General features: G+C 44.7%; 1 protein-coding gene across 26 annotated transcripts in view; it reads left to right on the top strand.

Moving 5' to 3' along the window:
* Positions 1-2,011: 2,011 nt before the first annotated feature.
* Positions 2,012-15,284, top strand: part of MYCBP2 (MYC binding protein 2) — a 418,792-nt gene continuing 405,519 nt past the window's right edge. For 8 of the 26 annotated variants that reach the window (XM_043534264.1, XM_043534248.1, XM_043534261.1 and 5 more), the window contains exon 1: positions 2,013-2,769. In XM_043534264.1, the coding sequence (XP_043390199.1) occupies positions 2,486-2,769 (284 nt within the window). In that variant the 5' untranslated portion in view covers positions 2,013-2,485. Of the gene's footprint in view, positions 2,770-15,284 lie in introns of all 26 variants that reach the window. The other 18 variants (XM_043534287.1, XM_043534273.1, XM_037895540.2 and 15 more) reach the window with 5 other exon arrangements.

Raw genomic sequence — 15,284 nt, 5'->3', positions numbered from 1 at the left:
TACCTCCCCTGAAGCTTCCATTGGCCACGGTTCCCCATTCCCGGCCAATGGGAGCTGTGGGAGGCGGTGCCTGGAGGTGAGGGCAGCACATGGAGCCCTCTGCCGCCCCCACCAGGGGCCACAGGGACGTGGTGCCATCCGCTTCTGGGAGCGGCACGGGGCCCGCGGCGCCACTGGGGTGGCAATCCCGCAGGCCGGATCCAAAGCCCTGAAGGGCCGGATCCGGCCCATGGGCCATAGTTTTGCCACCCTTGGGTTATTCAGTTAATTTTTTTACAATTTGAACGAAGAAAGACTTAAATATGGAGAATGATTTATAACATCTCATTGAAACCATACCTGTCAATATTTGAAATATATAGATATTTGAGAGTAAAACAGAAACACAATTTTTAACTGTACTGAAATACATATAATTAGGAGTGTTTTGGAGGGACTGAGTAGAAAACATTAAATTATATTCCAAAAAATATAGTCTTTCTATCTATGGGTTGGCAGAACTATATACTGACATTTTTACTTCAGGATCAGTAGGGCCCTACCAAATTCACTGTCCATTTTGGTCAATTTCACGGTCATAGGATTTTAAAAATTGTAAATTTCACGATTTCAGCTATTTAAATCTGAAATTTCAAGGTGTTGTAATTGTGCAGGTCCTGACCCAAAAAGGAGTTGGGGGAGGTGTGTGTCACAAGATTATTGTAGGCGGGATTATGGTACTGCTACACTTACTTCTGCCCTGCTGCTGGCAGTGTCGCTGACTTCAGAGCTAGGCAGCTGGAGAACGGTGGCTGCCACCCTTACTTTTGCGCTGCTGCTGGCAAGGCACCGCCTTCAGAACTGGGTGCCCGGCCACCAGCCACTGCTCTACGGCCACAAACCGCCGCTCTCTGGCCACCCAGCTCTGAAGGCAGCGAAGTAAGGGTGGCAATACTGCTACTCCCCTAAAATAACCTTGCAACCCCCCCAGCAACTCCCTTTTGGGTCAGGACCCCCAATTTGAGAAACACTGGTCTCCCCCATGAAATCTGTATAGTATAGGGTAAAAGCACACAAAAGACCAGATTTCATGGTCCGTGACACGTATTTCATGACTGTGAATTTTGTAGGGCACTAAGTATCAGTGAAGTGGAATCTAGGCATCCTCTCCTTTTTCGTTATCTTTATAGGTCATCATGGTTTAGCAGTAATCTGTAAAAACTGAAGCAAGAAGGAAGATGGCTGCCATGACTCTTGTGGTAGTCATGTGCCAAATCTGACTAATTGTTTTGCTCCCTATCCAGTTAATTACCATTTGTGAGGAAAGCTAGAAAACAAAAAGGCAGCAGCAGGCAGATTCTGGTAGCACAGGGAGATCAAACAAAATGCCAGGCCCCTGGCTGCAGCAAAAATGGGAATTCCATGGCAAAAATGAATTCTGGGGTTAGAAAATTGTGAAATTCACAGGTGAATAGGACAGTTCACGCTTCTTAAGTGCATTGTTTCAGACTCAGGAATCTACTACTCCATTGGATTATGCCCACTTTAGGTTATTTCTCCAACTATAAGGACTAGAAAGGTAGTTGTAAAATGAAAGCTGGGACTCTGTATCAAGGACTAAATTCTGTGACTGGAATCACTGAAGATCTAAAGCTTTGACTGGGTTGCCAACTCTTGTAATATTTGGTGTTTATCTTGAAGTCCCAACTGCTAGAATTTGCCATACCGCGCCTGCATGTTTATAAAGTGCCTGCCACAATTGAGCCCTCATCTGCTAGGGCCCTCAGTGTGATGCGTGCTTTGTGTATGTAGACGAGTGCACTTGCATGCCCGTACGCACAGGGCTGTGGAAGGCTGAGGGAGCAGCAGCAGCAGCCGCCTCCCCTACGTCCGCCGCTCGGCGCTGCAGGGGGGAGCCGGCTGTCTAGCGCAGCAGGTACGAGCGCGCGAGAGACCGGTGAGAACGGAAGGGCTCGCTCCTGGATTTCCCGGACAGGGGGCGGTGTTGAGGGGCCTGTCGCGCCTGCGCAGTCCCGCCGTGTGTGTCTGACACACGGAGGGGGTGGGGCCGAGGTGGCTGCGCTGAGGGCGGCGGCGGCTGTGAGAGAAACTCCGCGAGGGGAAGCGGCGCCGGCCTCGCCCCCTGCAGCGGGCGTAGGGAGCCAGCGAGCGGCGCGGGGCCCCCGGGACCCCAGCGGATACACAAGCGCGCGCCCCGGTCCCCAGCGCGGCCCTTCCGGGACCGCCCTCCGCCGGCAGGAGGGGGCTGCGCGGGCGCTGCGGCCGGGTCTCCAGCCGGAGGAGGCGGCGGCGGCGGCAGGGGGCCGCTGGGGGAAGCGGCGTCACTGCGCCCCCTGCCCCGGCCCGGTTGGATGAGCAGCGCCGGGGCCGGTGTTGGCGTTTGCGGCCTCCCCATGGCCGGGCCCCGGCGGTAAAGGCAGCGGGAGCCGCCTGTGTCCGTGTCTCGCCGGGGAGGCAGCTCAGCCGCCAGGGGGCGGGGAGGGGGATGTGCGCGGCCGCCTCAGCCGCAGGAGCCGCCGCCGAGACTGGGGCCGAGGGCGGCTTCTTCTTCTTCGCCTCTTCCCGCGGGTCCTGCCCGGCGGAGGCCGGGGGGCCCGAGGAGAGCTCAGCCATGGGGCTCGGGGCGCTGCCAGGGGCGGCGGGGCCGCCACCGCCGGGCTGCAGGGACCGCTACCAGCTGCTGCTCTCGGGCCGGGCCTTGGCCGACACCTACCGGAAGATTTACACGGCGGCGCTGAGCGACAGGGATCCGGGGAGCCATGCGAGCAGGTAACGCACCCCCAGGCCTGCCCCTCCCGGGCCAAGCGGGACGCCCTCCCCCCAGCCAGCAGGCAGCTACCTGGCGTGTCATGCACTCTTCTCCTTAGCTGCCAGGGCCGTCCTATGCTAGAGGACTAATGCGGCCATTCAGGATGGTAAAGTACCCCCATTGCTACCTAGGGTGTCCGCAGAGGTAACCCCCCAGCTTCCCACCTGAGCAAGTAACGCACCCATGCGCCCGTCTGGAGTCAACTGGCAGGTAGCGCCCCTCCCCCGCCAGGACCCAGAGTTAGATAACGAGCCAGCCAGCGAGGTGATCACCCCCGAATCCTGGGGCTCTGGGGTAGGTAATGCCTCCCTCAGTAGAGCCTCCATGCAAATACCATTCCTACACTCTTCCCCCGGGGGGCCACAGAGAACAGAGCTCACAACCTTACTCCTCCCTCGCTGGAGTCCCCCAAACAAATCACCTGGCCTAGTGACTACTCCTAGCAGGGTGATTTTGATAGGTAGTATGTCTAATTTGCTGTCTCCCCATCTGGATGGGTAATGCACTCACCCTGCAACTGAGATCATCCACGTGGGTATTACACCCTCACCCCAAGGTAATGCACTCAGCTAATGTACCATCACTGGGGCCTCCCAGTTAGGTAAGGTGCCCATCTCTTCTGCCCATACCTGTGTCTCTGAGCTGTTACTCCTGCCTCTGTTACCTAGCTAGCACATGTAATATTTGCCAACCAGCTCACTGGGTGCTTAATGTGTCTCGTGCTCTATCCAGTTCTCTGGGACAGGTAAGGAACTCTCCTCAACTGGATCTGCCTTGGCATGTGTTGCACCTACTCTCTGACCCCCAGACAGATAACACAGCTGGTGCCTTCGGCTCCTGGGCAGGTGTGAGGTCCTCTATCTAAGTTTTAGTCTGCCATGGACAGACATATACTATGCCCATTCCCCAGTCACTGTTCTCTCCCCAGGGCAGGTTCTGTGCCCAGGTACTTTGACGTAAGGCAAGAAGGCTTCTTGTTGGGGACCTGTGCACCTTCTAAGTCTGCTTCCCCCGCAACCCTGGGCTAGGTACTCTGTCTTTGTGCCAGGTATTATGCTCTCCCCCTCACACAAGCCCCTGTCCCCTCTTTGAGGGCCATCCTCCAACCGATTCTCTTCATCCTAGACAGGTGCCCTCCCCCATGGTCTATAATACATGGGGTGGGGAGGATGCAGGATCAGAGGTGAGGGCTATCACAGGAGATTGCCTTCTTGCCCAGCAGCAGCACTGGGAGTATGTGAAGTGCTAGGGAGATGAGATGAGGGCACAGGCACACTACATACTCCATCCTCCCTAGCAGCAGCTGTGGGAGGTTGCATGAGGCAATCTGGAGCAGTGGTGGGGAGAGGGGAGGATGGATGTGGGTCCCATACGGGCTCTGAGTTGGTTAGGTGGAACCCTGTGGGGCTGTTGGGGAAAGATGGCTGGTGCAAGCTGGGTTCTAACCCTCCACTCTCTGGCTTCTGGGAGTGGGGGTCAGTGTGGTGGTGGCAGCAGCTACTGAGACAGTATGGAGTGGGGTACTGCCCATAACCGGGGGGTGGGGCAGAATGGGGCCCGGTCCAACCAAAATGCTTACAGCCCCATTTGGAATTAGGGCAGCCTTGACCCTGCACATGATTGTTTCTTGCCATGGGCTGCAGTTTAGGGATGTGCAAATGTTACATCTTGCACAGGGTGGCTGCAGTGCCTGATTCTCCCATTCAGCACTGAAGGGGATAGGCGTTAATGTGTACATTGACAGCTTAGGCCCGTCTGTGCTCAGAGTCAACAGTGAGTTTCTGGGGAACTGGGTGTTGGGACCACCACATGAAAATGACCTAAGAGGCAGGAGCAAGTAAGGTGCTCACATCTCCTCAGGCTGGGTCACAGTGGGGGACCCCCCTGGTGGCCGCTTCTTTGTGCGCAACAGTGGAGAATGTTGCTGTGTTGAATCCCTTTCGTTTCAGCGGGGTCTGCGTGCATCTTTCACTCTTACCCTCGGAGATTGCTGAGGATTTCAGTGACATGTTCACCTGTCTCTGTTTGGAGACCCTCCTAAGCACAGGAGCTGGAAGGGTGCTGTATTGATTCACAATCTCAAGTTGAATTAAGTTGTGACATAGAGTGAGCACAGCCAGTCACAATAGAAGTATTAGCTCTGTGAATCAACTCCTTGACTAGTAAATGCTGGTGAAACATTAAAATTAAGTGGGGTTTTTTTTTTTTTACAGTTTGACTTTACTTACTCAAATTATTTTCCCCTTTCGAAAGAACAGGGATCCAATAATTAATTGTAGCCAGTGTATCTACAAGAGAGAAGTAATTTTACAAACTACAAGAATAATGCAACCTTTCTGATTTATCTGTTAGCCAGTAGGTGGCTCTGGGTCCTGACCTTTAGTGTGTGTGTTTTTGTGCACCACCTGATTCGGTCCAAGCTGTATAACCAATAAACTGTCATATTTCAGACTGCACCTGTGAAAATCTTGCTGCTTTTGCTTCTGCGATTCCATGTTTCTCTGTTTTTTTAATATTTTCTTCTCATCATGAGCCTTAAAAATCAGTTTAACCTGTTCTGGGACTACAAACATTCATCCTAGGAAATTCAGGTTCAGCCTTAATTATATGGTTATTGCAAGGTGTTGTGAGAGAATAGAATTAAAGTTGTTCTGGTGTCTTAACTGTATGTTTTCACACCTTAACACATTTGGATTTCTTTTAAGTTTAACACTAATTCTGAATTTGGGTTTATAATGGTTGGTTTTGGGATAATTACAGTGATTGCCATGATTTTTACTCTTAAATTCCAGATATGTCCTCTCTTTGAACTCTGGTTTAACAGAGTTTTATTATTATTTTTTTTTTAAATTAAAAATGTCTTACCTTAAAGAAGAAACAAACTTAAAGATGATAGCTTGTGGTTTCTCAGAGTTAAAGATGTGTAGTATATCAATCTTAAACTATTTTTAAATTGTAAATTAAGGCCAGGTTCACTGATATGTTTTGGCTCCTTTGAATCACTTCGGAGCAGCACAAAGAAGCCGGAATATATTAGCCAGGTAAATAAGATTTACAGCTGCTTTGTCATTGGAGCAGTGCAAGCAACTATAGAGTACTGCTGAATTTAGCCCTAATTTGCTAGTGTCATCCACGGAACATTTTAAGAGCAGACACAGTTGTTTCCAATGCAGTGACAGCAGCTAAGCAATCTCCCAATTAGAACTCATGACCAAAAAAAGCCAGTCTTTATCTCACCACTAACTCATTACAACCAAAAGAATTGTGGAATGCAATTTCTCTGTAGAAGAGTGCTGGTAGTCTGAGTTACCACTGTCATAATAGTTAAGTGTGTCCTAAGTTATTAACCTCACACTGCCTGTAGTCATAAGTAGAGCTGGCTGAAAAATTGAGTTTTGAATGTTTTTGATTTAAAAACGGTAACATTTTCTCTAAAATATTTGCTGAAAATATCCTTTTTTCCCATCCAACTCTAGTCATAACTAGATGCAGTAGTTAATAACTTCGACTGCATTAGGTTGTAATTAAGCTAACAGAGACTATACGTGAAGTTTTAACTGAAGGCTGCTGTTCCATTATTAAAATCATTTGGGTAAGTAATTTTTTTAAAGGACCCATTTCAGATAATTTAAATATAACCAGATTTAGAAGTTGACTTGTAAATTCTCAGAAATTTCATTCTGTATTCAGAGAATGCTGTAATTTGGGGCATGATACTTGAATCTTTTTTAACTCAGTTGTAACAGTGAAGCTGTAAGTAATGCCTCTGTTATAGTCAGATTTATGATAAAAGCTTGGTTTTTACTTTGTTTTGAAAAGTTAGAATTCAGAGCAATATGAGATTGACCAAGCACTGCCAATGCAGAGTTAAATATAGATTATTCAAGAATCATGTACAGAATTTATGAATGTATACTCGGAGGTTATTTATACTAGTTGTCATCTAAAAGTAGTGAGTGAGGTATCACATGCTGAAAAGATTCAGTAATAGGTATTGAAGCAGAGGTAAAGATGTTTCATATTTCTTACGTAGGGTTAGTTACTATCTGTATTTTAACAATGATGTTTTAGTGTACACCATTATCAGAAATGATTAGACAAAAGCTTTTTAAAGCATTTGACATAGCGCTATGACTAATGTCAAACTTCTTGACAGTTGATTAAACTAAGATTAGTTAAAAAGATAAATGAACTTTGGTAAATCTACATTTAACCTCTATTTTTATGATTACTGCAATATTAGGAAACATAAAAACAGTGCTATTGTGGTTTGAAACCTTCCCTAGTAATCTAGACCAGGGGTTCTCAAATTTCATTGCACCGCGACCCCCTTCTGACAACAGAAATTACTACAAGACCCCAGGAGGGGGGACCAAAGCCTGAGCCCATCCAAGCTCCACTGCCTTGGGCAGAGGGCATGGGGGGGCAAAGCCCAAGCCCCACTGCCCCTGGTGAGGGGGTGGGGGCAGGGTAGCCGAAGCCAAAAGGCTTCAGCCCCAGGCAGAGGGCCTGTAACTTGAGCCCCACTGCCCAGGGCTTAGACTTGGGCTTTGGCTTTAGCCCTGGGCCTCAGCAAGTCTAAGCCAGCCCTGGCGACCCTATTGAAACAGGGTTGTGACCCACTTTGGGGTCCCAACTCACAGTTTGAGAACCCCTGATCTAGACATATTATTGAAAAGTGAATCTAGTTTTTTAAAAGCTCAATTAAGTTTTGACTCATTTGCTATAAATAAGGCTATATTTTAGTCACAGTTACTTTTAGTAAAGTCATGAACAGGTCACGAACCGTAAACAGAAATTCACGGGCCCATGACCTGTCCATGACTTTTACTAAAAATATCCACTGTGACTAAAACTTGGGTGGGGAGGCCGTGGGTGCTCTTTGGGGGGGGGCAGTCTGGAGACTCCCCTGGTGCTGGGGGAGGTGGCCCAGGATCCCTCCTGGTGCTGGCGGAGGAGAGGCCGGGTGGAGGTGTGGCGCACAGCCCCAGGACCCCTGCTGGTGGGGGTGGCAGACTGCAGTGCACAGCCTGGGACCTCTGCTGGCGCTGGGGTGCAGTGGGCTGCGGTGCGTGGCCTGGGACCCCTGCTGGTGCTGGGAGGGTGGGTGTTTGGCAGGCCTGCCAGGGGCTTCCTACCCGGCTCTGTGTCCTTGCAGCTCCTAGGCGGTGGAGGCAGGGGCTCCCCTGCTCCTGCCTGAAGTGCTGGCTGCCACAGCTCCCATTGGCTGGGAACTACAGCCAGTAGGAGCTGCGGGGGTGGGGTCTGAGGGCTTGTGCAATGTGAAGCACAGACCAACTCCTCCGCTGCCTAGGAGCTGCAGGGGGGCCATGCCAGTTGGAGCCGGGGAGCCCCCCACCCTGAGGTAAGTGCTCCATGTATCCTCCAATCCCCTGCCACTAGCCCTGAGTCCCCTCCCACACACCCAAATTGCTGCTGCTGGCCCAGGGGCTGAGCCATCACCAGCTGCTGCAGGAGTCATGGAAAGTCACGGAATCCGTGACTTTCGTGACAGACTTGCAGCCTTAGCTATAAAATATATTAATTTAACATTATAGGTGCCTTTCCCTCAATTTAGCACTTTCCTGCTTCTTATGTTTATTCCTCCATATTACACTGCCTAATGAAAAGAAGCTGATTTCTTGGTTTTGAATCAATTCTTTGGATTGGTTGCCAAAGGATACTGTTAGGCCAGCACATCCAACCCTCTTAATGGATATCTGCACATCCTCTGTAGCAAGCTGTCCGCTAATACAAGTTTTTTTTTGGTCCCTCTCCCTCACTTCCGCACAGTTTGATGAAGAATGTCTATAAAGATGCTTACTTCCTTCAGACTTTGAAAACTTGTGCTTGCTTTTCACACTAAAAGCCAAACAGCACTTGTCATTTTTGAAAACATTAGGATGCTTTTTACCTTGAGATTCCAAAGCTTTTTAGTTTCATTGCTTCAGAACTGCTTACAGTGCTGAATGCAGCTTGAAAATACATTAGTCATATTTAGCCAGAAATAATGGACTGAATTATAGATTATACAACAATATTAATAACATAATTAGACACTGGTGTTTCTTGTGAAAGGTATGTGCATTATATGACCACATTCTCCATACCTTTTGTAAAATAAGATTTGCTAGCCTGTTCAGAGTTTATTTTTCTGGTTTCAAACTATCAGACTACATTACATTATACATGGATAATTGTATTTTATTGGAAAACCAACAAAAGCTGTTTAATTCAACATTGTAGCCGTGTTGATCCCAGGATATTAGAGAGACAAGGTGGGTGAGATATCATCTCTTATTGGACCAACTTCCGGTGAGAGAGATGAGGCTTTCAACAAATTATGTAACTTCTGAATATTTGAGAATCAGTGATATAGTAGCAGACTCTCTTTAATTTATACATTGTTTTAATCTTTTCAATTTATTGTGATGTTAGTTAATCCTCATGAGTAGCTGAATGCATTTATTTTTAGTCCTGTTTCTTGTCTTACACTAGTGCACAAGGTGTACCACAAGAGGATGTGTACTTTTAAAAGGTGGGTGGTAGAAATTCTGACAAGGCTTAAGAGGTTAAATGTTGATGCACTGTGCTATTTAAAACTATATTAATGATGGAAGTAGTGGAGGAATCAAGTAAACTGATTCATTGTAAAATTGTTAGTAAATGTTGAAAAGGGGCTTTGAGGGAAGGAGATGTAGAAAATCATAATTTGAATAACTACTTCTGAAGTCAAAGCAGTTTAAAGTGATGAAATGTACTATGAGTGATTCAAAATGAAATGAGGCATTGAGTAATTTTAAAAATATGACTTGAAGTGTTGGGTATACAGTGGGAACATAGAGTTTATATGTGGGGCTTTGGAAATTAGAAGAAAAATCTTGTTTTGGCAAATGAAGAGGTGGAACAATCCTGACTATACATGCCAAAGGGCATTTTTGTCTGTTTTTGTGGTCTTGATTCAGAACACTATCTTTAAAATATTTTAAATTTTAGACAGGGTGCATTTATTTTGGAGGGGATTAGCTGATTTGATGAAATTGCATTGTGTAGGGATTTTTGGCGGTTCTCAAACTTCATTGCACCATGACCCCCTTCTGACAACAAAAATAACACTTGACCCAAGGTGGTTACTGCTGAAGCATGCAAGTGAATCAGGATAGGGAAGTTTGTGCAGAGGTCTTTTTTTTCTGTACGTGCTTTGAGGGAGTGTTTTTTGTGAACAATATATTTTGTAAGTATTAAAAAGTCAATTTTAATAAAACAAAGCTTATTATGGTGGAGTGAGGATGTTGAAAGGAACTGCATTTTGAATAGTTTCATCTCTCTATAATTCTGGATTTTTTCCCTCCCAAGATGTGTTGTAAATTACACTCAACAGTCTTTTCAGTTTGTATTATAATATCTTGTTTTGAAGAGTGGTAAGTATTTTAGGCAGCACATTGTGATACATCAGTTTTTTCCTTAATGATTGCATACTTGCTTTCATTAGAAGATAGTGATGATTGGGTTAGTGTATGGTGCTATGGGGTGCTGGTGGCCTGTGATATACAGGAGGTCACACTAGATGAGCTGGTTGTCCCTTTTGGCCCCCAACTCTGATTGTTATCTAATCTTTTAAATACGTGTTACTTTTTTGTATCAACATTTTTATTTTAAAAAAAAATTTCTATATAGAGGGGAAATAAGACAAACTTAAATGTATGAAGAGGTGGAAAGCCTCAGTGTAGCTGTTTGCAGGGTATCCTGCTTTTTGCTATCCAGTCATTTTCGCATTCTTCCTGCCTTGCAGTGTGGTTGAGAGTTACAGTAATCAGTTTCAAATTATATTTTTGCTTTTTTAAGTTTTGTAATATTAGCTTCTGCATGGTCTAATAGCGACATTTAGGCATCTTGCAATTTTATGTATAGATGCTATAGGAAGCTCAGTATGCCTTCTATCATTCTCTTACACAGAAAAATGCGTTCTAGTGCCTGCTGTATGTACTTCCCTGTTACCAAAAAGCTCTGGAAAGCAAAAGTATGACAATTTAAGAAACGTCTTGGTTAACATTAACTAATTTGTCCACTTTATTAAAAACAGGTTTATTTATAAACAGGGAAAAAAAATCTGAAACATATATGCCCTTCTAATGTGTGTTAAAATCTTCAATTGCACTTACAGTGCTTTTGAAAAACATGGTAAATGACCCTGCCCTTTTTGGGAAACCATGTCCTGCAGACGTCTGTAGTCTTGAGGTATTGTGTTGTGGTAGTACCATCTGAAATTCTAGTGTTGTCAGTCCTACTGAGCTCGACTGTCATCTTTTGTCAAGTAATCTGCAATGAAAATTGATCTATTTTCCTAGTCCTGTTAGATTTAGGAAGGATATTAATTTTGTAACTAATGGAATGTGACAGTTAAGACCAGCTCCTGCAGACTCCCATAAGGGGATTTCACGTTTCTCTTCATAGTTAAGAGCAGAGGAAATATATCAAGACTTGATAAGAGATGGGACCAAGGCAGTTATAAAATAATCATCTCTTCTAATAAGGGATCACACTTCAGGCTTTGCCCTGGTGTCTACCCATATAACATCAGCCCAGAAGGAGACTCTATACTTCATGATTCAGACGGTCAGACTCTGAATGTACTAGTAATCCATAGAATGCCTACTTGGTCGAGTTCTCTTGTCCCATCATATTCTTTTTTTCTTTTAGGGTGAGCATTTGTAGTTCAAGGTCCTTCTGCATGATGCTCTGCACCTTCACTATGGGGGTGATTTTGTTGGAGAATCTCTAGCTTCTCATCTCCACATGGTTGGTTGGTATAGGCAGAATCTGAAATGAGGCAAGTCTTTTACCTATAATTTCAAATCAGTGATATAAAAGCCCTTGGATCAGTTTTTCTTTTTCAGAACTGTTATCTGAGGAATACTTCTGATATCTAGGTATGAAAAATGCCTTATTTTTATGTCTTCTATCTCTGGAATGCTCCACTTAATTCCATCTGCCATACTTCCTTCTTTTGATCCCTTCTTAAACCCCTCCCTTCTTCATTGGAATCTCATTAAAAAATGTATCAAACTTTGAAGGCACCATGCATGTGTCTTCCAAGTGGCTCTCTTACCCCATACTTCTCTCCTTTTTCTTCCACTCACTCCCCGTGTTTTCATCTTCTTCTGTCCCTATCTTTCTTTGTATCATAATCTATTGGTACAGAGAATCCAGTCCTTAATCTGTTTTCATAAAGTGTTAGGTACATCTGTGGTCCTATAGACATTATATACCAAAAAACTACTTTCTTTTAATGTTAATGTTTTTTCAAAACTTAGGAAATGCCAGAATTAAATTTGCCCGTGGAATTTCAGTTCTGCCTTCGTGTACATGTGGTGTTATGATACAGTCTTTAGTGACATGATTGCTTACTCTTTTTTCCATAGGACCCTCCCTTCTTTGTAACACTGGATGTTCAGTGCTTATTGAATGAGACAACTATTCAATATTTCTCTTAATTTTCATCATTCAGTTTTTAGGACCATGATTTATTAACTGCACTCCATCCAAATATGCACTTAATAAAATTTTTTTTAACTATCTTAGGGGCTTTTCCAATGCACTTATTAACCATACTATATTAGTACTTTGGAGTAATTAATGAATTTATATCCTAGCATCTTTGAAATAAGGAAGTAGTAGTTTTCCATTTATAGATTGTCCAAAATGTACAAAAGAATCCTCTGATTCTATCTTAGTGATTGGGTACTTATTTTGAGACATTACCTCTGAAAAATCAGGTATAGTGAGCACCTGCTGATCTCATTGACTTCTGTTGAAGTTGAGAGCTTAGCACTTGTGAATCAGGCCACCTGTGAGTGTTAGGATGAGCACCAGAAAACGAGAACCACACACTTAGCAATCATATCTTAGAACCAGATTTTCAGGTCTTCACAATTCATAGAATTTAAGGCCGGAAGGGATCATTAGATGGTCTAATCTTGCTTGCTGTATCTCACAGGCCATTAAATCTCACCCAGTTATCTCTGTATTGAGTCCACTAACTTATATTTGACTGAAGAATAATTTGTTTGGCTAAAACCTATCTTCAGGGAAGGCATCCGGCCTTGATTCTGAAGACATCCAGAAATGGACAAGCCTCCATTTCCCTTGATAGTTCGTTCCAGTGGTCAATCGCTCTCACTGTTAAGTGTGTGCCTGACTTCTGTTGTTAAGTTGTCTGGCTTCAGCTTCCTGTGGTTGGTTCTTGTTATGCTTTTCTTTCCTAGATTAAACAACCTTTTAGTACCTAGTATTTTCTCCCACCAAGGTTACACACTAGTGAATTCACCTCTTGATTTTCTTTTCAATAAACAGATTAGGCTCTTTAAATCATTCACTGTAGGGCATTTTCTTGAGTCCTTGAATCGTATTTCTGGCTGCATTCTGCTCCTTCTCCATATGGACACCAGAACTGGATGCAGTGTTCCTTTGTTATTTTCACTAATGACATGTACAGACCTTTACTCCTCATTGCTACTCCCCTGTTTACACCACTAAGGATCATATTAGCCCATTTGTTGCAGCCTTGTTATGGGGTGGGTATTCTGTTGCTTATCTGCTGTGAGCTCTGAATCCTTTTCAGAGTCGGTGCTTTCCAGGATAAAGTCCCCCATTCTGTAAGTGTGGTTTGCGTTCCTTTTTCCCTATATGTATATCTTTGCATTTGGGTTTATTTAAATGCTTTTTATTTTAATGGGCCTGGCTTATCAAGCAGTCCAGATAGCTCTGTATGACTGCCCTGTCCTCATTATTTAGCACTGTGCCAATCTTTGTGTCTGTGAAGTTCCACAGTGCTTTGTTCCTGCCTTACATCCATTGGTTTTACTTAAGAAAACTTTTGGGAAGGAACTGAACAGCACATTATTGATAAAATATTTTGTTTTTTCTACTGTTTTTTTTATAGCAACATAAAGAACGAAGAATGGTACAATAATATGGTAACTGGTCTGGGTTCAGTTACTTTGCCATGGATTTTTTGTGTGATTTTCGGCAGGTTGCTTAGTCTACTTGTACATCCAATTTGTGTGGATTAAATGGGGATCATAGTGCTTCCCTACCTCAGGGTTATTGTGAGGATAAATCCACTAAAGGTGCTCTGATTCTATGTTAATGATGGAGATATAAATACCTAAGATAGACCATAGATGTGCATGATGCTTTGTAATTCAGTTTCAGAAAAAAGTTTTCATGCTAAATTTGGGTTCTTAACAGAGCACTTTTACAGCTAAGTTCTAATTGCAGTACCAAATTCTACCTTCATCTAATATGTTGACAGTAGCAGTTGCACAGGTGTGATTGAAAACAGCACTGTATCTGCAGAATCTTTAGTGGAGTGGTATGTGAACAAGAAAGAAAACAGCTCATTTTTCAGAGGCCAGGTTGTGTTTGCCGAGCTGACAGGTGTGTTTTTACTTGCTTACTGAACAAATTTGACCTGGAAATGACTGATTGACCAATAAAAATGGACTCCCCCCCCCGCCCCCCCGAGCCATTTTTAATCACTTTAGAACTGAGCCTAACTTTTCTTTGATTAGTGCCCTGTGGGTGCTCCAGGTCAGGTGTGCATGCACCTCCGTTTGCTTTTGATGGGAGCTTTTCAGCAGCAACGCCTGCTTGATCCACACACGCCCCCATCTATCCTCGTCTCCTGTACTGAGACTGTTGCCGGCACTCAGTGCCAGAGGCAAGCAACAGCAGTGGTTCATTGCCCGGTGTGCATCACCCAATAAACACAACGGGGTGGAGAAGCAGAAAAGTTTATTTGGAACTCCAAAGAAGGTACAGGGAGAAAAGAATCTCAAATCCTGCACACTGAGCAGGCAGAGTCACATACCTTTATACTCCTTATCTCTATTGCATTACACATCAGCCAAGTAAAACTGCTTTGCCTTATATGGGTTACAACCATACTCTTTCAGGCAACCTTTAATGAGCATTTTAGCAATTCAAAACAACAGCACAGCCTGCTTAGCCTTGCGATTAATGAGGCAAGTAAGCAGTTATGTCCTTGTAGCTGTTTCCTGCCGTTATCCTAACTTGGCGCCCGCAAAACCTACACAAAACAGCTCTATCTGCAGCTGCAGCATGATTTTGGGAGTACAAGGGCTTTCTCAGGCCAGCTAGGACTGAATTCTGTGAAGGGGTGTTGAGCAAAGAGACTTCCTCGACACTGATGGCCTTCCATCCCCTCGACTTACCCTGGGACCCCAACAAGACTATATAGGGCTATGGCGGATGAGCTACCTTCAGTTCCTTCTTAACTGCCTTGGCCTGAGACAAACTGTCTAATTGTGCTGCCTTGTTTTGCTAACTATGCCATTTGTACTTGATAGTGTACTTAACCTTTAGTTTAATTTGTACTAATAAACTAGTTTCAATAGTTTTATTATTTTTTTCCCAGGAGGCTTTTAACAAACCTTTCCCCCCTACGCTCCCA

Source organism: Chelonia mydas, chromosome 1, assembly GCF_015237465.2.
Source record: "Chelonia mydas isolate rCheMyd1 chromosome 1, rCheMyd1.pri.v2, whole genome shotgun sequence".
Taxonomy (NCBI): domain Eukaryota; kingdom Metazoa; phylum Chordata; order Testudines; family Cheloniidae; genus Chelonia; species Chelonia mydas.
The sequence above is the reverse complement of the archived record's forward strand: the minus strand, read 5'-3'. Positions and strand labels throughout refer to the sequence as shown.